Raw genomic sequence first — 27,141 nt, 5'->3', positions numbered from 1 at the left:
GGTTCAAAAGTTTATAAAGACAACCTTGAACAGTTTGTGTCTGTGTTTAAATTTGCATAATTGGGCTAAGTTTCCATCTGAGAGTAAACATAGACCACAGGGACATACAGAGGTAATTCAAACATCCACAGTCCTTTCAGCAAACACTAGTAAACGTGGTCAAAAATATTTTCTTCAAGGTGGTTTGCCAACTTCTTTTACTTATAAGTAAATGTAGCCCATATTCCTTCTGAACAAAAGTAGTGCATAAATTATATTCACTAGTAGATCAAGAGTCAACCGTACAACTTCCAGGATAGTTATGTAATGCATGTGAGGTGTAGCTTTTAAATCTCAATGATCTTGGCTATCTTACTTTCAGTTCTGTCTCTCTGGACATGGGTATAGTCCTAGCCAATAATCTTTGCTTTATACCTTTATTTTGCAAGGAGCTGCAACAAAGCAACCAATTAATTTAATGTCAAACCAGAATTCGGGAGGTTTGGATTTTTTTTTCCTCCCAAGTCATTATAGAAGCATAGTGGTTAAAGACAAAATGGCAGTGTGTCTCCCAGAGAACTTGAACTGGGAAGACCACCAAGGGGTAGATCTGTGGCTAAAACAAGCCATTAAAGTTCACATGTAATGTAGTAGCTGTTCAAGTTCACTACCAAATTCCCAGAGTTTAACATTTGTGTTTCATGTATCCTTAATTAGTAACTTTCTGAGAAACTGTGTTGTAAGATGTAAAGCAAAATCTCAGTCAAAGCTGTGTTTCCATATCCTATTAATGACTGCATATTTATTGCATTTGGTATGTAATGTTTTTCTTTTAACGCATGACACTGTTTTTTCCTTCGTTACTGCTGCTGGCAATGAGAACTACTAACAACAGGCCAGCAAAAGTTGTATGCAATATAATATGAATAAAAATCCATGTCATATGACTTCATATAGAGGTTTTAAATTATGTTCTTTTCTCCTTTTGGAGTATTTAATTCTTGGATAACCTGTAGATTTTGTTTGAATTCTTAAAATACCCTGTTGCTCTCATTCTAGCAGCTATGTAATCCAGAAGACACTGTGAAAGTTTCTTTATGGCCTTGCACCATCCTGCTTCCACTAGATTCCTGTGAATTTCACCTCATCTGTAAACACAGACAAGTGAGATCTGGCCACTTTTCAGATGAAGAAATTCTAAGAAATCTCAGGTTATTAGGTTGTTCTAGTTGCGACATTAATCATCTGGACTTCCAGGCCTCAAAAGCAATTTGCTTGTTCCACTACAGGTATATTTTTCCCCAAGACCACCAGTTTAAGATTTCACAACCTGAGCAAAACAGCCTTTTATTTCTGGAAATCCCACTGGGAAAAATAAAGAAGTGAAAAGAACACAGATGCTTTATTACACAGACCATAACAAAACTTCCTATTTGACTTTGTTCTCTTAGCACATTTATGTCTCAAACCATAGAATTGTGCATTCCCCCACTTCTTTCCAAGTGAAGCTCAAGACTAAGAGATGAAGTCCCCAGAACACCAGCAAGCTCATCTCCCACTCTAATATCCCCATTGAAGACCATGGGTTCTGAGTTGTCCCCCAGCACACAGACCTCTAAATTAGTCTCCTATTACTGTTTTTTCCAACATGCTGCCTTTTTAGCAGCACCTGTTGTGATGTTAGCGTTGAGTTCTGTACCCATGCACTGTGCACTTGCTATGCTTGAGCAACCGTGTGCTCTGAACAAAACTGTACCTTAGTATTTCCTTCATTCAGCTGATGTACCATTTCACCCGCCATCAGAGCCAACTGACCTGGTGAGGATGGACTCAGTCAAAATGCTTTAAAAATTAATTAAATGCCTAAGTCTCTTGTCATATCTGCAGCTACTCACACTGTGAACACACAGAGTTTTAACATAGTTCTTCCTTCCTTGGTAAGGGTTTAAGATAGGGATCTGGATCTTCCATTTAAGAACTACACGGATTCTTAAATAAGATAGAAGGAAGTCAGAATTCTGTTTCATCCAAGACATTTCAGGTTCTTCATTACTCCTGGTTTAGTGTTTGTGATCAGTTGTCAGCAGAGAGGAAGTGAAAGGGTGCATTATTTCTCAGAGTCCTTAAGCATTATGTTGCTGTTATTCCATAGTGGTTCTTGTTCTCTGCTGACTACCTCAGGAAACATTTCTGTAAAGATGGTGAGACTAGCCTGTACTTTCCTATGTCCCTCTGAAACCTTGGTCAGAGAATTTGATACTTCTAGTGTCTCTCTAATTTTTTATTTTTTATTATTCTCACATCATGGTAAAACGTTATTTCTATCGTTGTTAAGTGCTTCTGGGAAGCCACTTCTGGAACTGCTTCTGAGATGTCAGTCATGATAATAACAGAATCCTGGCACCAAATAAGGATGCCTTTCTCTCTGGGTGGGTGCTTGTGACCACTTTGGTTGACTTTATACTTGACCAGTGAATTGCTTTCATATTTTTTACATTTCACAGGATAACAGACAAAGGCTAGATGCTCCAAGGTCAATGTTAGATAAAAACACTTATGCACAAACCCTGTCTCTTTTTAAGAAATACACAAGTTCCGGAAAACTTAACTTTCCTAAAATCTCACAACTCTCTCCTGTTTTCACAATTCAATATAATTTTGAAAAACATTAATTTCACCCAGATTATACCCTTATCTATTAAATCAGCAGATATTTTACGTGTTCCTCTTCCACTCTGAGAACAATTCTATAACACTTTTGTTATTTCCTACTGCTCAAATAACCATGGTTTTCTTACCACTGCATTTTAGCTTTGCAGAATGTTTAAATGATCAGGTAGTTGGACTACATGACTGTTGTAGGTCTCTTCCAACCGAAATCTTCCCTTCCCTTCCCTTCCCTTCCCTTCCCTTCCCTTCCCTTCCCTTCCCTTCCCTTCCCTTCCCTTCCCTTCCCTTCCCTTCCCTTCCCTTCCCTTCCCTTCCCTTCCCTTCCCTTCCCTTCCCTTCCCTTCCCTTCCCTTCCCTTCCCTTCCCTTCCCTTCCCTTCCCTTCCCTTCCCTTCCCTTCCCTTCCCTTCCCTTCCCTTCCCTGCCCTGCCCTGCCCTGCCCTGCCCTGCCCTGCCCTGCCCTGCCCTGCCCTCCCCTCCCCTCCCACTTCCCTCCCCTCCCCTCCCACTTCCCTCCCCACCTCCCTCCCCACCTCCCTCCCCACCTCCCTCCCCACTTCCCTCCCCACTTCCCTTCCCTTCCCACTTCCATTCCCACTTCCCTCCCCACTTCCCTTCCCACTTCCCTTCCCTTCCCACTTCCATTCCCACTTCCCTCCCCACTTCCCTTCCCACTTCCCTTCCCTTCCCACTTCCATTCCCACTTCCCTCCCCACTTCCCTTCCCACTTCCCTTCCCTTCCCACTTCCATTCCCACTTCCATTCCAACTTCCATTCCATTCCAAATTCCATTCATGAAATAATGTACTCCCTTGATGAGTTTGGGCACTGTGTTACCATCATGATATTGGTTTCACCATTTCCAATCTGTACTATAAGTGCAGTTTTAACAGAGACCAGAAGAATACTGTGGCATTCATTCATCTCAGTTGAAAGCATGGAGTACTGTTCACCTGACCTAACTCAGACAGCTGCAAAGTGGACACCTGCCACTGATCTATTCTTGCTACTTCCCCTGTATAATACATAGAGAAAAATAGGTTACTTAGGTTAATTCCTCTCACCCTCTAGACGATACTAAGACGAGTGTGTACTGTTGTTGCAACTGGCCTGGCTTTAGGAGTGTAGTGGCTTAGCAGGAAAGCAAATGACATTGCAGCTTCAGCTGTAAGAACACTTTATACAGAATTGTGAAACTGGTGGTTGGAAGGGACACTTGTAGGGTTTCCGTCCAACTTACCTTTCCAAGCAAGACTCGCCATCAATGGATAAGTTCATCCATAGCTTTTTGTAACCCCATGTATCTCTGGAGCTAAAACACACTAACTGCCCATATTGTTAAACTCTCTTACTCTAGCCTTTTGGCCTCTCAAGCATATCTCCATTTAGTGTGGTAAGCCCCACTGAGAAGCTTAACACTGCATGTACATCCCCTTCCTACTTCGACAGTTCTTCAACATTGCTGGGGTTTTGGGCATTGGTTTTTTGTGCAAGTGTGATTAACTGTGACCACAAGTATGCAGAGGTACCCATTATGCAATAGGCAGCATGAATGGAGCACTCTCGCTGCAAATATTCACCAGGTTGTAAAATGAGTGCTCTGAGGGCTCAGACGTAGTTGTAAGAAACAGGAGATAGCTTCTGCTTTTGAAGTTCTGGGAGCAAACAGCAGGTCAGCCTTAGCTGGCCCTGTCCACTGTTTTGTATTCCTAAATAAGATCTTACTTTTGCAGTTAAATGTATTGTTTACCTAAGAGAACAAATGCTCATGTGTGAAATATGAAGCCCTCTTAGCTGCTATTTTGTTTGCAAACAGAAGGCAGTGTCCTTTAGTATGTAAATGTGACTGATCTGAAGGTAAATGTAGACTGAAATCAGACCTTAAATCTAAGTGTAAATCCCAGAATTACCATCTTGCTGGGCCAGGCTCTCAAAGCTATTGGCAAATTATTCCCTGCAGACAACCTGGTCTGACTGAAACACTGCTCAAATCCAACACAGAAAGAGAGGAACTGAGTATAATATCACCCTATTCCGTTTAAGAATTCCAGTGGCAGGATCACAGAAATACAAATAAGTCTCCATGAAACCCATCTAGCTTGATTGTTTGAATCCAGCATTCAACACAGATTAAGTTTTAGCCAGGAAAAGGTAGCACAGGTCTATTTGTTTCCAGGTCCTGAAGATATTTCAGTTCTGGTGATGTCCTCTGCTGAGTTATTTAGCTAATGAGAGCTGAGTCACAGCAATCAGGAGACTGCCAGAGAAGTGGGAGATACCCTCTCCATTTATTCCAGAGGTATTACAATGTCCCACACTTCTGAGATGCACAACACTGTCATCTCAGACAAGGACATTTCTGAGTGCTTTTAAAGTTGCACAGTCAAGTAGGGCTCACAGTATTACTTTTAAGCTTATATTTAAACACGCCAATCAGAAAGCTGATCCCACTGGAGGCTTGAGCTCCCAGGCATTGAGGTCTACCACAGAGATCATAATATATTTTTAAAACATAAAACTGCACTATCTTTTCTTTTGCAAAATATTTATTCTTGCTTTTCCTAAGCTTTGTTTTTCCTCAGCATTTTTCAGGTACCAGTGCCAATGACATTTTACAATTATTTTGGCTCAGAGTACAGTGTATTAAGCTCTTCCTCTGCACACAAAACAAACAAATGAAAAAAGAAACAGAAAATCCTTTATCTGTTGTCTTTTTTTCCCCTCAAAAGTAAATAGTAAACCATTGTTATGATAACTACAAATCACTCATGAATGTTACCAACAATGTTCTGAGGAAAATAAAGAACAATATAGATGGCACTAAATAGTTCTTATTTTAAAATGCTTAACATGTTTTCATAGCAATAGGCACTGATTTTATTTATAGAATTTAACTTTAAAGGACAAAATGCCTATATTCACTTATAATGAACTATGGCATGATACAAAGTATTTCATTATTTTTTCTCTGGATTTCACATGAAAATTCAGCAAGACACAATTGAAAAAACTGCTCAGCATGTTCCAAATCTGCAGTGTTCCCTGAGCACCTTGCTGCTGCTATTAAGAAAAAGTTACACAATAATTCTTCAAAATATCTAGGTTGCTGATACTTTATTTGATCCCACTGGCTTTTTCCATTACACTTTCAACTCTCCTGATTCCATCCAGTAAAAGTCTGGTTTGAGTAAGATATTTAAATCAACATGAGCTAAGCAGTGCATTTTTATTAAAGGTGCTGGAACAAAAGTCCAATCCCAGGACAGTTAATGCAGGTAGAGAAATTATTTCATTCTTAATGACAAGAAGGGAGAAGTACACTTGGCTCTTTCCCTTGGAAATGGGGTTCTTTGGCATTAGGATCTGAACGAATTGCCACTCCGCAGTGGGATAGTGCATAGTGTTAACAATGGCTGTGAGCCTGAAGAAAATTGCCAACAAAAGCCTTAGTGGGTATGCGGTTATTCCGGAAAAATTGTCTCCTGTCAGCAGCTCTTATTCCACTCTGAACTGATTTGAGTGAAGCCAACAAAAATTCTCTCTTGCTCAGGTGATGAGGTGTTGCCAGTATGGCTAAAGCAGAAAGCCTTTTACACTTAGACAGCCCAACAGAGTGTGTCTAACATGCATTGCCAGTGCTGCATGCCTGCAGAGATGATGCATGAGTCTTGGGGGACACACATGGCCTGGCCGACCCCTCAATGCCTGATTTGTCTGAAGAGATCATTTCAGATTGGCCACAAGAGCAACAGGCTTCAGAAGGACCCACTTGTCAGCTCCCTGCCAGACTACTTCCGTGGGTCCTCAGTCCCTTAAACCCCCACCCACACCCCCCAAACAGTATTATTTGTTCTGTTCAAGTCATCCACAGAGATGGCATCTTCACCCCAGAAAGGGCCATAATTACTTGATTACATGTTCAAATTGCCAGGTCAGGAGGGTAACCTCAGCACAGCCCCCATAGCTCTAACCAAAGCATTTGCAGGATCACTGTAAACAAGTTGCAAGATGGGAGCCTGGACAGAGTTAGGGAAGCATGTGGTACTCAGCAAGCAACGTACCTGGGAGGAGACAGGCACAGCTGGGGAGAAGACCAAAGCAAGCACACCTAGGGAAATGAAAGGGAAAAAGGGAAATCAAGTGGAGGGAACTAGTGTGACAGACACGGCATAACATTGTAGGCAAAGATGAGCCAGTTCTCCCCAGTAAACGTTGCTGGGTGTAGATTTTTGCTTTTCTTTCTCCTTTTGTCTTATATTCTTACTTGTTTTAATTTCTCCCAGAAGTTCAAGTGTGGGCGTGAATTCAATAATGCCCCTTCTACCAAACTCGGAAATACTCTACAGGATTTGGTATTTGCACTTACAACTTGCAAGACACAAAGGAAGCTCTTTTCCCAAAAGTAGTAAATAAAAATCTCAAGCATAAGGAGGTTCACTGTTCAGTTGGTAGTGAATGTCTGAGTTTAAAAGAGGTTTCTGGCTTTTTTGAAATGTACTTATTAGTAATAGACTATTTCTCAAATATAACTTTTGACTGAATCATTTATTTCAAACAAGAGGATAGCATCCTGTGGCTGAGGAAAACATTTGAAAGTGCTAAGTGTACAGATCAGAAAGAAAAATATTTACCTTTCATGAAGGCATGATGGCAAGGAAAAGATTCTGGAAACATTTTCAGCTGCTGCTTGGAAACTTGGCACCATGGCCAGGGGACTTATTCTTGCAGTATTTACTCCCCTTGCACAAAACCCCCTTGCCCTTCTGTAAGCACTTACAGGGGAAACACTGCAGAAACAGACCCATTCATCCCCAATGATTAAAATAGTGAGGTATAACCTTAGGTTTTAAAATGTGGCAAATGATTTTCAACATCTCAAGGATTAGCAGAAGTCCTGACTCTGTATCCAGATTTTCTCTATATGGTGGGTAAACCCATCGATGTCACATCACTTTGCATCTCACTGTCTTGCTCATTAAACAAGAAGGTGAAATACGCTTTAGAAATAAAGAAGCAATCATTATGAAAGAGGCAAATATGACTATTATTTTTTATTACAAGTGTAGGACATTGTCATTGCATTTTAATGTTAAAAGTTTCATAGCTTCGAACACTATCTCAGTGTTTCTTCTATATTTTTCCGTTTTCTTTATTGCATGTTCCAGGTCATGGAAAGAAACTTACCCTTACCAGGAAGAATTGGACAGAAATAGTATAAAGAAGTAAACATTTTAAATTTAATTAAGGAAACTAATGTAAACCTCTGGTGTGAAAGATGGAATAGATAATCAGTTTTAGAACAACATGTCATTTTGTCTTACAGAATTAGAGGAGAATGAGACATGGTTTGTCTGCCGAAATTACTTTTGCTGTACCATGGAAAAACAGCTGTGGTGATAAAAATATATAAAAGAACTTTTTATTATAAGAATTAGAAAAAATACAGACGGGAAGAAACAAATTAGCATAGTAGACACTGAAGTTACTTTATCCAAGCAAAAAGTGAGAACACTAAATAGAAGCTGAAAGAACTATTCTAATACAGACAGCAGTACTATATAACACGTGGAACATATATGAGGGTATACTGCTAGTCTTCTCCTTGTGCATAACTCGCACTGTCGAGTTATATAGGGAATATCAGAGATATCGAACCAAGAGTCACAGGTGTGGTACATCAATGCACATTAATTATAGCCAACATTTCAAGTATACATATTTGTGTATGTACATGTTTAGCTGCTGGTGTGTATACGTGTGTTGTTTTTCACAGAGCAGCATGGGTTTGCACAACCCTGGACAGGACTGGGGTTTCTTTGTACTTCACACCGTGTGAGCTCACAGGAAGACATGGTCTTTGTCCCAGTGCGTTTTAATGTCTACCTAGAAACAATGGCATGAAACAAAAGGAGGGAAGCAGAGAGGGAAAGGGACAATGAGGTCTCACAGTTATGTGAGTCAGCTCCATCTACAATAGAATTGACCTGAATCATCTGAAAGGCTCCTCTGGTACATAGTTTTGCTGTCCTGATATGTGTCCGGGAAGCTGAGGCTTTTATATAGCTTTGATCATCTTTCTATTCAGTTTTTGTTGTGATGTGGAGGATGTTTTTTGCATTGTAAAAGAAGCAGGCCTGGTTTTGAGGAGGGAAGCAGGACTTCCAGGTTTCCATGCCACTGCAATGAGTTTGGGAAATAAAACACAACCTAGGACATATGATGTTTTTTACAGCGTGTCTGAGGAATACATCAGGATTTGTATTGGTGTTATTATCCATTGTTCTCAACTTTTCTGTTTCTATAGTCCCGACATGTTCAGAGATACATGTGGGCAGGAGCTGCAGAGAGTATCCTCCTGTTATTCAGTTTATGTTTCCTAAGAAATCAATTGAATTTAATCACAGAAGGCAGTCAGTCAACATAATTTGTGTGCACCCTCAATCTGACAAGCAAACATACTTGTCTGAAAAAATGCTGGTTTTCAATATATCTATGTCAATAAGAATTTTTTTTGATAAGTCTTCCTAGAGAAACAGTGGTGAAGATGCACAAGCCTGCTAGAAGCAAACATCTGTCCAGAGCCAGATGAAACATTCATAACTCTTTTGTAAACGTGCTGAGCTGTGATGAATCAAACTGCAGCAGTAGCCATCTTATGGTCACAGCTTCTTCATTAAAGTTATAAGTCTCTAGGATGCAAAGAAAGTGGGCACCCTGCATCATAATCAAATCTCCTCTGAACCAAAACATAGCAACTAGAAGTCAAAGTAATAGACATCCTTCTTCTTATTAAGCTGCTGAGTGCCTGAAGGTTTGCTTTGCAAATGTTTTGAAAGCACTTTATGAAGAAGGAAGATCTAGTATGTAGGTCACCAACCTGGTACCTGCAACAGCTGGCTGGAGCCCTTGCTTTGGCCCAGATGGGACACTTGGCCCCCTCTTTCCTCAGTTTTCCATCTGCAAGCTGTTGTGCCTTTCTCCCTATGAGTGCAGCAATGGGGAACACACTGATGACTATGAGGTGCTCATGAAATGGTGGAGTAAGTGCCACAAGGTGGTGAAAGCTTTTTATAACAGACAGAGTTCCTCATTGCTCTTTTGAGAAGAAAAATAGTCCTACCTGCTTAGTGCAGATGCGGATGAGTTCCTGCATCTGAGCTTTTAGAGCACAAGAGCTACAGGTAGTTTATTTGCTGATTCTCTGTATGTGAGCACTGCCAGCTGAACTCAAAATGCTTCTGTCTCCTTCCTTATTAAGTGTACTATTTATAGCCCCTCTGGCTGCATTCCATCTGAAGGTCAGATTGTTTATATGGAGTGAGGATATACTGTGTTCTTCTAAATAGAGAGCACTTTTTTTGATTCATAAAAAAAAATCCTCTTTTCCCTGCGCAACCTGATAGACAGATCTTACTTCTCACTCACAACAGAGCGAGAGAGGGATTTGCCTGACTGCAAATCCAAGGAGTTCCAGAGAGCAGAGACGGCTGAAAATTTGGGTATTCACATGCATGCAGAAAAGTAAAGAACACCCAACTAACAAACACAAATAAATACAGATAAATTCAGGGACATTTATCTCTGTTGAGTGTTTAACCCAGGTTCATGTTTAGGTTTCTTGCAGCAACCCCACCTCTGGTAGTAAACACATATGAAGTCCTGCACAATTTTATACTCTTCAGGCTGTGCTACTGTTCCCAGTATTTATTTTCTCAACACAGAAATTTGCCTGTGTATTCAGTATTGGAAGATTGGATCGAAAGTTTCAGGGATCTATAAACCCAAACAGACAAGGAAAATGGCAGATGCTGTAGAAAACAAAATGTCAGTTTGTGTGGAGAAATTATGTATAATATCTTTCTTTTTTTTTTTCCCTACACCAAGTTATCCATGTAACATAGAAGTAATTTATGTCTTGGTGGGACAATTGTCCCTGAATATGACATGTTTTTCTCTGTTGTTTTTAGTTCTTCAGGATCTTTTCATGTTAATAACAACATGGGGAGGTGAAATACCACAGAGATAAGAACTATTTTCACTATTCCAGCACTTAAAGACATAAATAAAGAAAATCATGCATTCTAACACTTTGATACTGCAGTAGTTTTCAGCATAGAAGAACATAGAACAGGCAGAAACTCTTTCATGTGAAACCAGGTAGCTGACATTGATCAGGCAAGAGAGACATTTTTGGCATTTTATTTTGATCTGAGGAAATTAAGAGTCCTGAGAAAGAATTCTTGTCCAATGTACAGTAAGAAAGGTCAGTGTATAGCCAGTGAGCTGATTATAGGCTCAGACTTAACTGGAGAATTAAGGTCTTCAGTCCCTCTTCTCATGTTAATTCCAGCCACTGCCATGTTACACAGTTGCAGCAGTACAGCCTGCCCCTGAAATGTAGCCTTTCAACAGCTTTCAGGTCTGGTCTTTCTTTCCATTTCTAAGACTACTGCAAAGTTAAGGGCCTAAAGAAAAGAAAGCAAAGTAAAGGAAAGAAAAACATGTTTAAAATGAAGTGACTGGAAAGGACTGCTGAGTACCCACCACCCCACAAAGACACCCAAGGAGCTGTGGGAGAGGTACTGCACAGCTAAGCTCTGCCTGATCCTATGGCAAGGGGGAGTAAGAGCAGATGCAAACCCCACAGCTGAACTTGCTTTCATGATGTGGGCATATTGGAGGGCAAGAGAATGGGTTTGTATGGTACTTCTGCAAGAATCACTTAAGATAACAGAAAACAAAGCGTTTCAAAGAAGCCATCCTATCTTAGACTAAAGGATGTGAGAAGATGCAGGTGGATGACCTGTTCATGCATTGATTAGTCTGCAGCACAGCACAGGCATCTCTGCCACTTGCACTAGTAGGTGCTTCCCAGGACAGCCTTGTTGGTTACGACAGACCTGCAGGGAAGAGCTGCCAAGTCTCCAGGAGGTCCTGAGAAAAAGACAGGCAGTTTGGATGGCTGCTATGTAGCTAAGGGGCATTATGAAGAGGATATTGGGCTAGAAGCATTTTCAGTCTGACCTGATATGACCATTCTTACTCTCTCCTTATGTTACATGCTTCATTGAAGTGAGCAGCAGCATTGGAAGACAGCCCTATCTTACCAAGTGCCAGGACTGAGATCAGCTACCATGTACTTCCTATGCAAAGTCCTGGTGCCCCAGTATTTGCACCTCTAAATTGGCTGAATTTGAGCTCACCTTCTATTTTTTATGTGTCCACAAAATCAATAGGACTCAACCACTGCCAACAGAAACATGAGTTCCTGAAACTGGACAGCATTGCTTGGGCTTCCTTTGAAGAAAAAAAAAAAAAGAAAGAAAGAAAGGGAGAATAAAAAAAAACCCAAAAAACAACAAGCCAAATGCCTGAAATATGTAAGACAGAGCTATACAGGAGTTAAAGGGAAGCTACATAGGAAGCAAAGCAAAGCTTAAAATAAAAAGCAGGAATGGAAAACTAAAAATATCAAACAGGAAAGTGTGACACAGCTGCAAAGGCTCTGATGCATTCTCCCCCAGCATTGTGCTTTTTTTTTTTTTCAGGAACATACTAATATTGTGTTTGGATTTCAATGACATTCCAATCCATTATTTGTTCTTCAAAAATAGACATTTCTTCTGTGAGGAAGAAAGATATTTTCAAATAATACTCATATGATTTCACTTGTCCTGGTTTATCAAATAACACTTTCATAGGCTCAGATTTTGCAGAGCAGAATGACTGCATCAATTATGTAATTTCAAGAAAAAATAATCTGTGTCTCGTTAGAGTGGTGATCAGTTCATTAACAATCAACTGTTGTCCTTTATTTCAGTTGTATGTTCACTTGATAGCTTTCAGAAGTAGGAAAGGAGCTAGCGCATATATCTGAGTTACCACTACTTTAGAAGCATAGGGTATAGGAGGGGATCAGGGAAGATCACGAGCATCGCGTACTAATAAAGTTGAGGAAATCTCTGTCTTTTTCTTCATCCAAACACAGGTTTGTTTATTTACGTAGAACACTTTGCTTGCCCTGAAAATCCTGCATGGGGACAGCGCAGGGGATATGAGACTGCTGGGGCTTCAGCCAGATTCCACCTGGTGCCTGCAGAAAAGCCAGATTCTTCAGGCATGAGTGCAACAAAACCATCCCAGGCATGACCAAGGCACCAAGCACATGGACAGGAGTCACTGGCAACTGCTGTGTAAGAAGACAGAAGGAATACTTTAGCGTCCAGAGGTCTTGTTGTATTAACAAATATTTCATTGTTATAGTTGCCCTTTCTGCAAAAATAAGCCATGCCACTGGGTGATGCCTAGTCTGTGGCTGCCCAGAAACAGATGGACAATTAAGTATGCTTGAATAGTGCTGGTGCCTCTTTTGGGAGAGCAAGAAAGCCAGAACATGCCACTTTGTCAGCACAGATTTCCTCAGGCAGCCACAATCCCCAGTGGAAACCACATGAAGACCAGCCAAACAAGAGATTGTGGTGCCTCTCAAGTTATCAGTCCAACTTGTGAAATTCCTATTTTCAGCAGACACAACAAAAACAGGAAATATTTACCAACTTTGCAGGTGTCAGGAAATACTTTCAAAGCACTGCTGCGACCTGACAGTCCATTTAAGTAGATAGCAAGCATGTACAGAGGTGATAATAATTATATCTTTGTTTAAAATAAATACTTTAGTGTGTTTGTTCTAATATGTATATCTCAGTGTGTTTGTTCTAATCTGTATGTCCCAGCAAATCAGACAGGCAAATTCATATTGTTCATCACACTATGGTGATTATGCAGTGATGTATCTCACAATACTTGTGTGAATATATCTATATAATGAAATTGTACATTAATATATGTTGAAGACGGTTTGCACCATTGAAGCTGATAATGCCATTTTTTTATTAAAATTTGGTCTACACTGGAAATATATTTTATTTGAAATAAAATTATATATATTATTTGAATCATGGACAGAATATATCTGAATATATTTAAGACTTTTCTATTCTGTGTATTTCAGACATCGCTCTAAACTGTATGATTGATACATAGCTTGAACTACATTGGTGTCTGAAACATCCTATAATATAGGCTGTACTGAAGACTGTAATATTACATTACAACAAACGTCTTATCAATGTCATTGCGCACTAAATATAAAATAAGAGTTGATGCATTTATTACTAGTTTGCTGTTTAGTAGTCGAGAAAATAAAATTTGCCTACAAGAAATGAGGCCTCTTTGCCAAACATGTTCATATTGGAAATAATATACAACCCGATTGAAAACAAATCAAGAATCTACAAGACAAGAGCACAGTCCGTAATGAAACATCTCATGACTTCTATCTGAGGAGAGGAAAGTATCCATAGCTAACTTCAGGACTGTGTGGAAAGGAAACGTCATCTGAGAAGAGGATGCTTGGAACAGAGGATAGGGAGAAGAAAGGAAAAAAATCTAAAAGAAAATCCACATGTGTAAAATAGGAGAAATTAGTTGGATTCTGCAGTACAGAGTCAGGAGAGGACATGAAAGGAAAGGCAGAAAGATGAAAGTGTGAAAAATAAAGGAGTAGCTAGTGAAGGACCCTTGGTTCCATCAACATCACTTCATATCCCTTGGTAGGCAGTCCTGAGGGGAAGGAGTCCAGGAAGGCTGGACAGTCTTCAAGAGGAAGTCTAAAAGGCACAGGAACAGGCCATCCCTCTGTGCTGAATGACAAGTTGGTGGGAAAGAAGACCAGACTGCCTGAGCAGAGAGCTTTGGCTGGAACTCAGGGTGAGAAAGAGTTTATGATCTTTGGAAGAAGGGGCAGGCAGTGCAGGAGGGCTACAAGGATGTTGTGAGATTATGCCCAGAGAAAATTAGAAGGGCCAAAGCCCAACTAGAACTTAATCTGGCTCCTGCTGTAAAAGACAGTAAAAGGTGTTTCTATAAATAAATTATCAGCAAAAGGAGGGCTAAGGAAAATCTCCATCCCTTATTAGACGTGAGGGAAAACATAGTGGCAAAGTATGAGGTAAATGCTGAGGTATTTACTGCATTCTTTGCTTCAGTCTTTAACGGTAAGACTAATTATTCTTGGGGTACCCAGCTCCCTGAGCTGGAAGACAAGCATAGGGAGCAGAGAGGAACACCCATAATCCAAGAGGAAATGGCTAGAGACCTGCTACACACTTAAATGCACACATGTTTATGGGGCCAGATGGAATCTACACAAAGATACTGAGGGTGCTGGCAGAAATACTCATGGAAGCACTTTCCATCATTCATGAGCAGACCTGGCTAACTGGGGATGTCCCAGTTGACTGGCAATTAGCAAATGTTGCATCTACAAGATGCGCTTGAAGGAGGACCTGGGGAACTACACACCTGTCAGCCTGACTTTATTGCTGGGGAAGCTCTTGGAGCAGATCATCCTGAGCAGCATCATACAGCATGTACAGGGTAACCAAGTAAACAGATCTTCTCAGCATGGGCTTAGGAAAGGCAGGTCCTGTTTGACCAACCTGGTCTTCTATGATAAAGTGACCCACTTAGTAGATGAGGGAGAAGCTATTGATGTTGTTTACCTAGACCTTAGTAAAGCTTTTGACACCATTTCCCACGGTATTCTTCCGGAGAAACTGGCTGCTCATGGCCTGGACATGCATACTCTTCACTCGGTAGCAAACTGGCTGGACAGTCAAGGCCAGAGAGTTGTGGTGAATGGAATTAAGTCCAGCTGGCAGCCATACACAAGTAGTGTTCCACAGAGCTCAGTGTTGCAGGTGATTGTGTTTAATGTCTTCATCAGTTATCTGAATAGGGGGATGGAGTGCACCTTCAGTAAGTTTGCAGACAACAGCAAGTCAGGGAGGAGTGTTGATCTGCTTGCAGGTAGGAAGGTTCTGCAGAGAGATCTGGACCTGGATAGGTCGGATCAATGGGCCGAGATCAATTGTATGGGGTTCAACAAGGCCAGGTGTCAAGTCCTGCAGTTGGATCATAGCAGCTCCATGCAGCGTCACAGGCTTAGGGAAGAGTGGCTGGAAAGCTGCCTGGCAGAGAAGCATCTGGGGTGTTTGTTGACAGATGGCTGAGAACGAGCCAACAGTGTGCCTAGATGGCCAAGAAGGCCAACAGCATCTTGGCTGTTATATCAGAAATGGTGTGGCCAGCAGGAGCTCGGAAGTGATTGTCTGCCTGTACTCAGTGCTGTTGAGGTGGCACCTCAAATACTGTGTTCAGTTTTGTTGCCCTTCGCTACAAGAAAGACATTGAGGGGTTGGAGCTTGACCAAAGAAGGGCAACAAAGCTGGTGAAGAGTCTAGAGTCCAAGTTTTACAAGGAGAAACTGAGGAAACTGGGATTGTTTAGTCTGGAGAAGAGGAGGCTGAATGGGATGCTTTATAACTCTCTACAATTGCCTGAAAGGAGGTTGAAGTGAGGTGGATGCTGGTCTCTTCTCCCAGGTAACAAGTGATAGGGCAAGAGGAAACAACCTCAGCTGTGCCGGGGGACAGGGAGGTGGGTTAGGTTGGATTTTAGGAAAGATATCTTCACCAAAAGGGTTGTCAAGCACTTTAACAGTCTGCTCAGGGAAGTGATTGAGCCACCATCCCTGGAGGTATTTAAAAGATATGTAGATGTGGCCCTCAGGGACATGCTTTATTGATGCCTTGGAAGTGTTAGGTTTCTGGTTGGACTTGGTGATCTTTTGATGGTCTTTTCCAACCTAAACAACTTTGTGATTCTATGATATTTTGCAGGGTTTTTTCTACTAATGTAGTACCATTGTCACTAGTAGCAAGAGATAGACGTTTCAAAGGATAATGGATAAAATTTGATTATATTATAATTTCATTCTGGAACCTATTTTTTGTGGAGCAATTTGTCACTGGAGCAGCTGAGAAAAATTAAAAGCATTTTATATATTTGGTGGAACAGAAGAAAAGATCCCCTCCTTCTTTCTCCTGACTTGCCAGTGCGAATCCACAGGCTACTCCTATATAATAAATCAAACAATGCCAAAGAGTTGCAGTCACTGCCCCAGGACTAAATAGTCCCTGGGATGACAGTGGCCTGGCCAGCAAGAAGATTCCTAAACATTTCCTGCACTAAAGCTGGCGAGGGAGGGGCTGTCCCCAGTAGAGAGCTTTGATCCAGCTTTTGGAGGTAAAGACAGTTTAGTAGTATGGACAAAAACCATTCTGGACACAGGCCACTACTCAGCTTCAGCAACAGAAAATGGATCCCAGCAAATTCACTGAAATAGATGTAGACATTGTGAAACCGTTTCTGTGGATTTGAGAGCTAAACTGTACCTAATCTACATACACTATGGCTATGCCATCACCAGCAGTCTTACTCTGTCATTTATGGATAGACACAAAGAACAGCAATGCTTTCAGTTGTATTTTTATTGAACAATAATAATCATACACTTTTTAAAACCAACCAGCTTATTAGATTTACATTCAAGAACTTGTAATGTCATTTCTGACACTTGTAAAATAGTATTAATGTATGCAAATATTTATAACATTATTTAAATAATTCTTTTCAGTCTGCTGAAGGACTGTGGGTTTGATACTGCTTTCACTGAAATCAAGGAAATTATTGCTTCTGATATCAGTAAATGAGAATCAATACACTTGCTTATAAATATCCCAGGATAATATTGCTCCCCCTCAGAACTAAACGTTCAATATAGGTTAAAATACGGTAGATTGTGTGGTAGAGTTATGTTCATGTCTCTCCAATTATCATGGCAAGAGCCCGCACGGCTGCACTGATGTTTGGATGTGTACTGCTGTCATCATCCTTTTGTTCTAGAGCAGCATCGTTCAGCACTGCTTTCTCAGGTGAAGGGCAGCCTGCTTCCATTAATGTCAGCTTTGGATCAGGATTTAGACTCTTTAAAGGCTTTGGAAGTTCTGTTGTTCATAGTCTTAAAGGTATGTTTTCGGATTTTGCATCAAACTTTGGCTGCTGTGCTGTGTGTTCCATCTTTAACTGAAGTCACCGTCAAAGCTCATATTGATTTCAAAGCAAATATTTAATTCAAAACAAATATTTAATTCAAAACACATTTCAAGGGAGGTTGCTCTGTGTTATGAGACGGATCCTAAACTCATGCAATCCAGGTTCACTCTGACACAGCTACATCAATTTGTATTTTTAAATAATGCTAAGCAGCTTGTTTTACTTCAGGTTCGCTTTTACGAATCAGTGGAATTACCAAGCAGGTGTTTCTCTGTACAGAATTTAACTTTAAAAATCCACTTCTACACAGTATGTGTAAGAAGTGCCGTAGCTAAGTTATTCATAATGTATAAACTGAAATGTTGGGTGTTTTCTTACTGAAGAAAGGCATATTTGTCTCCAAGGAATTGTCACCAAACTTCCAAAAACCAGAAAATGAGTAATAACTAGTGTTGGTTTATTTAATGCACACTATTATATTCCTTCTTTATTATTATTATTGTGACTCAAGGGTGTTGCTTTCTATCCTGGGATTTGTTGATGTGTATTTCTTTTATGTTGGCTCCACACCAATAATTTCACTCACTTAAGCCGTCCACTGAATTCAGTGAGAGATTTCCTGGCCTCAGGCTGCAAGACTTGGCCTTTGTCGTTATTTAAATGAGGGCAGTTGAATCATGTTGTTTTTTTAGTATTACTATACATTCAGGAATCCCCAATACATTTCTCCATTCAAATACTTATCAAAACAAATATCAAAAATCATATATGCTGTACAGTCTATTTTTAAGTAAACATTTTTCTCTTGAGAAACAGAGTCACAAATGGTCTTCAGAGGTTACATTTTCATATTCTATAGATCTACTTTGTTCTTAAAGTGTGTTGTTGCATATTCAATAATCTGTGAGAAATGTATTCACTCGAAAGTCTTATGAGTATAAGTAAATATCAGCGAGGATTTAGCCATTTCATTACGGGAGGGCGAATAGCTTTCTCCTTAACGAACTCATCTTTTACAGAGTTTCCATCCCCTGATGCCATGTCATTGTCTGAAAACATAAAAAATAAAGCTGAATTTCATGAAAATGAAAGAATAAAACCATTGTCTTGCACCAATGTCTCTGGTTTGGGTAACACTTTAGAAAAATATTTCGTTGACAAATCTTGCAGAAATCTCCCTAGGTGCCTCAACTTACCTTGTTGCAAAATTTCTGCTAAATTATGGCATAAGCCAGATGTGTTTTCTAACAGTTTAAGCATAAGGCAGGTGTTCTGAGTTGTTGCCAGTTCTCACCATAACACTCTGGTGTGACATGAGACCAAGCAGCACATCCTCAGTAGCTGCAGCGGTGAATTAAACATGCCAGGAACAGCTCTACAATTAAGGCCAGCTGGCATGGAATAGCTTGGTGCATGCCACTAAACATTCTTACTCTCCAAAAAAATGGAAACGATATCCAGTCTGCCTATTGGAAATGGTCCCTGGCTAACAATGATTCCTGATCTGTGGCTTGAGGTTGCTTTGCCTGGCTAGCTGAGCTGGGACAAAGCATGTAAGTCACTGCCCTACTGTTTTGATAGTGAAGGTGGTCGAATTGCAACACACAGGAACACACTCCGGCACTGTTAAATTTGCTAGGGTATATGTAGCCATAATGTCTTCAATATATATATATATATAGGTCAGAAACTCACCTGTTTGAAACAGCGAATCATTCCAAACTGTTTTAGTTGCCTCAGGATCTGTCCTACATGCTATAGGTACCTCTGAAGACTAGAATACTATTAAATGAAACACCATGTGACTTTCCAAGAAGTAATACCCACAGTGTCCCTGGTCTATTTACAGTGGCAGGTCTCAGAGGACAGTGGAATCTTTGCATAGTCAAAAAATACCATTTGTTTCTATGAGGCCAGGACCTCACCCTGGCTGGGATCAGATAAACTGCTAAACATTAAGGCAGCAGAAGGTTTAGGACCACAAGAAAGGGCCTGAGAGGAAAGAGGAGGACAAACTGATGTAAACAGTCTACCTGAGAAGATTTGGAATATGGGCAAGATACAGAAAAATAAAGTTATGAGTATTTTTTCATGTTATTTCAGCACCCTCAGTAACATCCAAAACCTGGAAAGGCAAAAGAGTACAATTGTGTAGAAAAATAGAAATAGATTCATCCACGACACAAAGTTTTTTCAAAGATAATTTTAAATGTCATATAGGCACAAGCCGAAGAAGTTTGCTTCTGTCTAACTTTCTCTAAATGGAGGCTGGGGAAAAGGCAACATAAGTATTAAGGCAGCAAACCCTGTATAGCTCAATTTAACAGGAGAATATCAAAATGAGGCACACTAACTGAAGTTGGAGGAGAACTAATATTCAGACTTCTGAGTGAAATAATAGAAAAGTTCCTAATGGGTCTAGGACTAAATCTCTGATATTGATTTAAAATCTTATATTTGTATTGATTTTGAATGGTGTTTATATTTAGAGTAAACTCTGTTCAATCAAATATAGCTCAGTATCATCAGATGAAGAACGGAAGGGGAAGGAATTTTAATCCTAGTTTTTAAAACTTCAGTGATCTCTGCCTCCTGCCTTAAAAATAATCATTTCTTACATGTCTTTGTTTTAATTCTACAAGAAGGATCAGAGGGAGGATACAGGAAACTACAGGCCTGTCAGTCTGACCTCAGTACCGGGAAAAGTCACAGAACAGATGATCTTGAGCACTATCATGAAGCACATGCAAGAGAACCGGGTGATCAGGCCCAGTTCATGAACACGGGTTCATGAAAGGCAGGTCTTGCCAAAATAACCTGATCACCTTCTATGACAAAGTGACTTGACTACTGGATGAGGGAAAGGCTGTGGATGTATCTTCCTGGACTTCAGTAAAGCCTTTGACACAGTTTCTCACAGCATTCTGCTTAGGAAAATTTTCACTTGGGAAACTGCACACTCTCCTGGGTGGAAAATTGGTTGGCTGGCTGGGCCCAGAGAGTGGTGGTGAATGATGTTAAATCCAGCTGGAGGCCAGTTACAAGTGGTGTCCCCAGGGCTCAGTGCTGGGTCCAGCCCTGTTCAATGTCTTTATCAATGACCTGGATGAAGGCATTGAGTGCACCCTTAGCAAGTTTGCAGATGACACTAAGCTGGGTGGAATTGTGGATCTGCTGGAGGGTAGGGAGGCTCTGCAAAGGGATCTGAACAGGCTGGACCGCTGGGCTGAGACCAATGGCATGAGGTTTAACAAGGCCAAATGCCGGGTCCTGCACTTGGGGCACAACAACCCTGTGCAGTGCTACAGACTAGGAAAAGTCTGGCTGGAAAGCTGCCTGGAGGAGAAAGACCTGGGGGTGATGGTTGGCAGCCGACTGAACATGAGCCAGCAGTGTGCCCAGGTGGCCAAGAAGGCCAATGGCATCTTGGCTTGGATCAGAAACAGCATGGCCAGCAGGTCCAGGGAGGTTATTCTCCCTCTGTACTCGGCACTGGTGAGACCGCTCCTCGAATCCTGTGTTCAGTTCTGGGCCCCTCACCACAAGAAGGATGTCGAGGCTCTGGAGCGAGTCCAGAGAAGAGCAACAAAGCTGGTGAAGGGGCTGGAGAACAGGCCTTATGAGGAGCTGCTGAGAGAGCTGGGGTTGTTTAGCTTTGAGAAGAGGAGACTGAGTGGAGACCTTATTGCTCTCTACAACTACCTGAAGGGAGGTTGTGGAGAGGAGGGAGCTGGTCTCTTCTCCCAAGTGACAGGGGACAGAACAAGGGGGAATGATCTCAAGCTCCACCAGGGGATGTTCAGGCTGGACATCAGAGAAATGTTTTTCACAGAAAGGGTCATTGGGCACTGGAACAGGCTGCCGAGGGAGGTGGTTGAGTCACCTTCCCTGGAGGTGTTTAAAAGATAGGTGGACAAGGTGCTGAGGGACATGGTTTAGTGTTTGATAGGAATGGTTGGACTCAATGATCCAGTGGGTCTTTTCCAACCTAGTGATTCTGTGATTCTGTAATTCAGAAAGATGTGTTACAGGCTTCAAACATAATCTTAAAAGTAAGGATTTATTGCAGAAGTACTACAATAAAACATTTAATAGACCATTTTGATGGCGTCTGAAGATGTATAAAGCTCTGTCTTCATTGAAAAAAAGATGTTATTTTTGTCATATATTATCTAACATTAATAAATGCCACCTAGTGAAATCCTATTCTACACAAAGCAGCTACACGCATCACACCTGAACTGACTAATGCAAATCCTATCAACGACTCCCACTGCACAGGTGACATCGTACTGCTAGTATGTGCAACAGCTGCAAAGTATATAGCCCATGTTATGATTTCAAAATGTTTTTACCATCTGCCATAGCTCATCTAAGTCCTTGCCTTATTTTAAGGGACCTGCTAATAAAAAAGAAAAAGTGTACCTTAGGTTGTTTGCTGTTTGCACACCTCCACCAAAGTACACATCAGGCACACAGAACAAGTACAGAGTGGTAGTAGATCACCTACAAGATATTTTCTGCTAAAATCAACTGCCCCATGGAGTCTTACCTGTGTGTGAAATTTTTCGTCGATTTGTAGGCTTTGAAGCAGACAGCTGAAAAAACGGGAACTTCAGACACTTGCCGGTTACTCTGTCACAGATGCCATAAGGACAGTTGCAGGTTTTCCTGCATTCTGTTCCATAGGTACCATAGGGACACTCTGAAAAAAAGTAATAGAGCAAAGCAGTCCTCAGTGATCCAAGTCAGATACCAGAAGTCTTAAGAGCTTGTCTGCTTATATCCTCAAAAGCAGAAAACATTTGGGTAAGGGTCAGCTAAAGCTTAACTACAGGATTTTAGCGTTCCAATTGCCTGTTACAAGAATTTTCCAGATTTAACAGCGCTTACCACACATTATATACATTTTTTTTCCTATAGCTTATTTACAATGTCCTAGTAGTAATTCTTTTCTGAAACTCTCATAGTATTGAAACACAAGGCAATTTGAATATGTAAGTATGTCATCATTGAGTATGTAGCTAAAGGATTAACAGTGGATTTAGTAAAGAAGAAGAATTAGTCTTCAGAAAGTTCCTGGATTCACTCTTTGGGTACAATATTATACAACTTACATGACTCTCATGATTTAGAGCTGCAATCAATTGCTGGCATCAGGCTGCTTGTGGAGGGGACCACTGCACGTAGGCTCAGTGGAGGCAGCTGCCTTCGTCCTGAGGAGCTATCCAGCAAACACACTACTCTGCCTGGAGATGCTTGCAGCTCTTGGGGAAGAGCCTGCCCATGACCAACAACTTCTCAGAGAGCAAAGGTCCACCTTCCCATAGCAGATAGTAAAGAGCTTACCTACATCTCCAGCCTCAAGAGTGAGTATGCTTGAAAGGGATCACTGGAACTGAGGCAGCTGCCTGGTTATACTGCACCTGGTCACATAATGCCCTGATTCAAATCTCCCATCCCTGAGCAAGCTCATAGAGGAGCACCTAAAGGCAGCTGTCCTGTCAGGACAGGACCAAAAATTTTTTGAAAAAAAAAAATCAAGTGCAGAGGATTTGCTCCATTCCATAGCTGACATGCACCATGTGCTGTTTCACACAACTTCCCAGAGCATTTAAATCTGGGTCACAGTCCTTATATTCCTCTGTCTTACTGTTGAACAGGGTACCTTTCCAGGACCATAGATGAAGAGATGGAGATAAGGAAAATCTAGCTCAAACATCCCCTTTCCCTATACAAGAGAACATCCCAAGAGAAGTTTGGGATGTCTCTGGTGAAAGGTCTTCACGCTTAGTCAGTCCTTGCCAACCCAGGGTGTTAGTCACCTTAAACAGCAAGACGTGAAGAATTTCCAGTTCAACTGCTAAAGACAGATGAATGACCATATAGGGCCGGACTAAGGATCCATCTTCCATGATACCTCCTTCCTCATATTCTCCCCCATTTTCAGCTCTGGGACCTCCTGTTATATGTACTTTCTGTGATATAACACCCCACAACAAGGTTAACCTCAGTTTGTCCACTCTCCTTTTGAATCAATCAAAATATTTAGTTTTGCCACACAGCCTAGGCTATCTGAAAATCAGTCTAGTGCCCCAAAATGAACGCAACATTTTATCATTCACTGCATGCCCATTGGGTATGTTTCTGTGAATGAAAAGCACTAGAAAATCAACTAATTCCCTGCTAGAGACTGCAGAATGAATCCTGCCAGCCTGGAGGACCTCACTGAGCTTCACAACACTACCCCTCAAAAGCAAGGACACTCTTTGATCTGCTGTTTGTTCACATAAAGCAAAAACAAAATCCTGCCAAAGGAAAACAGTTTTTGTATGTGCAATCCTCCCTGAGGGACAAGCTGAGAACACATACCACATGGACCATCAGTCTGCCTGCTGAAAGTGCTCAGCTGGCCAGCCCAGAGAGGTGGGATGCAAAGCTGCTCGCAACAGCACAGAAACAAGTTTGAGCTTGGCTCAGTGTGAAATAATCCTGGCATTGATGTTGCTCACCAGATTTGACAAAACTGAGATCTGAGTCAATTTTTCTGTTAGAAGATTTTGTTCAGCAGGAGCCCGCTCCTAAATAAATTGCAAATAGATCCTGGTGGTCTAAGGGAAGCAAGAGCAGGTTCTGTACTGTTCTATCTCAGATTTAGAGATGTTTATTAATAAAAGTGCAGATCACCAGTATTCCTTAGCCTATTTTGAACAATAATGACATCGGTATTGATAGTAATATAAGGCACTCATATAATACGAAAAGTACTCAAAAAATGGCTCTGAAACATATACTAACCACAGTTCACCCACGTTAGAAATGATTGATCAATAAACAGAGAGTTCAGGTCATTTTTCTACAACTTAAAAGTAAAACAGTCACCCAGTCACAGGCAACAAGAGAGAATTTAGCCATCCTGACTCTGTGAATTATTACAAACATGCAAGTTACTGAAATGAGTGATCTGGTGCTATAGCTATAAAATTACAGTACTTGGCCCCATACTTTGCCTGATGAAATTCACATACATACAGAAAGAGATTGTACAGTTTCAGAGCTGAGATGAAAAAATGAAAACAATCATAAATGACATCTATAATACTTAGTGCAAATACATACATAAAGAATATAAGCCTTAAATACAAATATAAAACTCAAAGTCAAAATATGGCTCTATTGAAATTAATGAGAGCTTTTCCTTTGACTCACTGGGGAAAAAATAAACAAAATAAAGCAAAAATTTTGCATTACATTTTCTAAGGAGCTTCCAAGATTCAGCTACAGGGATTCAGATCTTGTGTCCCTCAATGTTTCTATTTTTCCCATTTGAAGTGTAAGATTGCAAAGAAATTACTGGGAGCACAGTGAAAAGTATATAATCATTCAAAAGAACTGTTAAAAGAGTTATACATTATATCTTATCCTACAGTAATTTTTAATAAATTGAAGGTCAGCGAGCTATCTTATTAAAACCATTTTCTGATGAGTGTATCAAAGGTATTGTCTTTATGTGTAAATCCAAGACTTTAGAGTGTAGTATTTTTGGTTTCACCCTAGAACATGCACATGGATTTATTTTTAAGTATCGATGTAAATGAGTGTGTGCTGTATGTGAGTCAGCCTGAACCATTTTTGCAGCATCTGGTCCTAAGTCAGTTCTTTAACTGAGCCTAGTAATAATCCTTATGTTTAACAGCCAAGACATCTATGCTTTTGAGGAAGTTATTCAAAGGTATACCTGTATCTACATACTGGAGGAAAACTCACTGTATTCATGCTTTGGGTGCCTTTAAAAAAAAATATTTATAATTAAAACTTTAATCCTACTCAGTAATCTAGTACCTCCTCTCCTTTAAAAGTTTCTCCTTCTTGCATGGAGTGAGGATATGTCTTAAATGAAAAATGTGAGTATAATCTATGACTAAAGAAATCAATTTGCAGCATACCTGAATAAGCTGAGAGCAGTGGCTGGCTGCTTATCTTACAGCCAGCTTCTGTTCTTTTATTCCAATCTTTCAGACAGAATGGTCTCTGTTTGCTTCCCCTGACCACATCCCTAGGGTACCCGAGCACCTCAGAGGCAGGACTGAATTAAACATGGCTATTTTCCCAGGATCTCAGGCAGTGCTGTTATCTCCATCTCCCAGACCCCACAGAGAGCACTTAGTCCCTGGGCAGGTAGTTAGCAGTGCCAGAGGGAAACTCGCACCAGGAGGAGCCCAGCAGGGGCAGGCACCCTATGACAATGTTGAATTCACAAGATTAAAGTCTTTGCAATTAATATAAAGCCACCCAGCAAATCAGCAGAAGGATCGGGAATAGTGCTTGGATCTCCCAAGTCCCAGTCAAAAATTTCATCTCTAAGAACACCCCATCCACATTTCCTCACACATGTCCCCAAGACTAAACAGTATTCTCACATTAATAAACCTATCCTGTCTATTTGTAACACCTGTTAATACCAGCAGGTATTTTCCACTTTCTTCTTGGCTAAGGGCTGAGCTGGAAAAATCCCATTGTCGACCTTTCAAGCAGGAGGCAAACTCCATATGTGAGTTGCTGTCAAATTGTCACAGTGGGTGCATGCAAAGTGAATACTGTTACCTTTGCAGATACCAAATTCATCACCAAAGTCATCCTCCTCAGTGTAAAACTGGCACTTCAGCCCAGGACCACACTTGACACCATCCATACCCGAAACCGTACGATAGCAAGTCTCCCCCAGAGCAGCTGCACACACCCTGCAGCAGCCACAGTCATCCAGCACTGTTCGCTTACAGCGCAAGGTACTTTTGCATGCGTTACTGTCACAGGGCTCAGGACAATCTACTGCATATTTTGCACTCCAAGCAGTTCCAGTGTGCGCAGGCATCAGGAAGAGTGTGAGAAACAGGAAGACCTTCATGTCTTGCAGGAGTAAAAGCTCCGTCCCAAAGAGCAGGCTTTAATGCTGAGCCTCCTGGTGCTTTGTGCTGAGGGAAGCAGCAGAACAGAATCCAAAGTGGTAGCTGCACTCATCAGCCCACAAGTTTATGAGCTTTATACAGTGTGTTGCCCACATGCTGCACCGTCGTCATCTTCCTCAATCCGGCAGTGCTGCTCCTGCCAGCCTCCCTTGTTTCAGTTTATGAAATCCAGGATGAAGGTTGGATTAGCACTCTGCTGCCATCCAGGAATTGAAAAGCCCGAGCTGATGTAATCTGTTATGTTTAGTTGGTTGTTTTGCATGAGGACTAAAAACTCTCTCACATCCGTCTCAAACACTCAAGGACGTCTGCCAAAAGCAGAAAAAAAACCCCACACACACAACCAGAAAAAAACCCCACCAACCTCAAGTAGGTTGCATACCTTCCTGCAGGACAGGGATCATTCTGACAATGGGCACACTGCTGACGAGTCAGCTCTGCCTCACTAACACAGCTCGTGCAGCCAGAAGAAAATCACACTGACTCATCTCACTGCTGAAAAAATAATCTTTAAAAGAATAAATCTTTGCCTTCCCCTTCAAGGGGATCTGAACACTTACTCTAAGGAA

General features: G+C 41.0%; 1 protein-coding gene across 1 annotated transcript; it reads right to left on the bottom strand.

Annotated features, from left to right (window-relative positions):
* Positions 1 to 17,037: 17,037 nt before the first annotated feature.
* On the bottom strand, positions 17,038 to 26,793 carry ESM1 (endothelial cell specific molecule 1). The gene is made up of 3 exons (XM_069879801.1): positions 26,211 to 26,793; positions 22,159 to 22,311; positions 17,038 to 18,655 (listed from the first exon to the last, which is right to left on the bottom strand). The coding sequence occupies exons 1-3, from the start codon at positions 26,509 to 26,511 to the stop codon at positions 18,555 to 18,557; spliced, it is 555 nt and encodes a 184-aa protein (XP_069735902.1). The 5' UTR covers positions 26,512 to 26,793; the 3' UTR covers positions 17,038 to 18,554.
* Between the last annotated feature and the right edge of the window lie 348 nt (positions 26,794 to 27,141).

The sequence above is a fragment of the Phaenicophaeus curvirostris genome, chromosome Z, assembly GCF_032191515.1.
Source record: "Phaenicophaeus curvirostris isolate KB17595 chromosome Z, BPBGC_Pcur_1.0, whole genome shotgun sequence".
NCBI classification, from domain to species: domain Eukaryota; kingdom Metazoa; phylum Chordata; class Aves; order Cuculiformes; family Cuculidae; genus Phaenicophaeus; species Phaenicophaeus curvirostris.
This window is presented reverse-complemented; position numbering and strand designations above follow the sequence as displayed.

What these genes read in the sequence shown, in the direction of transcription:
- ESM1 (XM_069879801.1), bottom strand. Translation starts at nt 26,511, where the DNA reads ATGAAGGTCTTCCTGTTTCTCACACTCTTCCTGATGCCTGCGCACACT. An exon ending in TGAATTTGGTATCTGCAAAG is followed by an intron (nt 22,312 to 26,210) that starts GTAACAGTATTC and finishes ACTTTTTTTCAG; the next exon opens with AGTGTCCCTATGGTACCTAT. An exon ending in ACGAAAAATTTCACACACAG is followed by an intron (nt 18,656 to 22,158) that starts GTAAGACTCCAT and finishes TTATGTTTTCAG; the next exon opens with ACAATGACATGGCATCAGGG.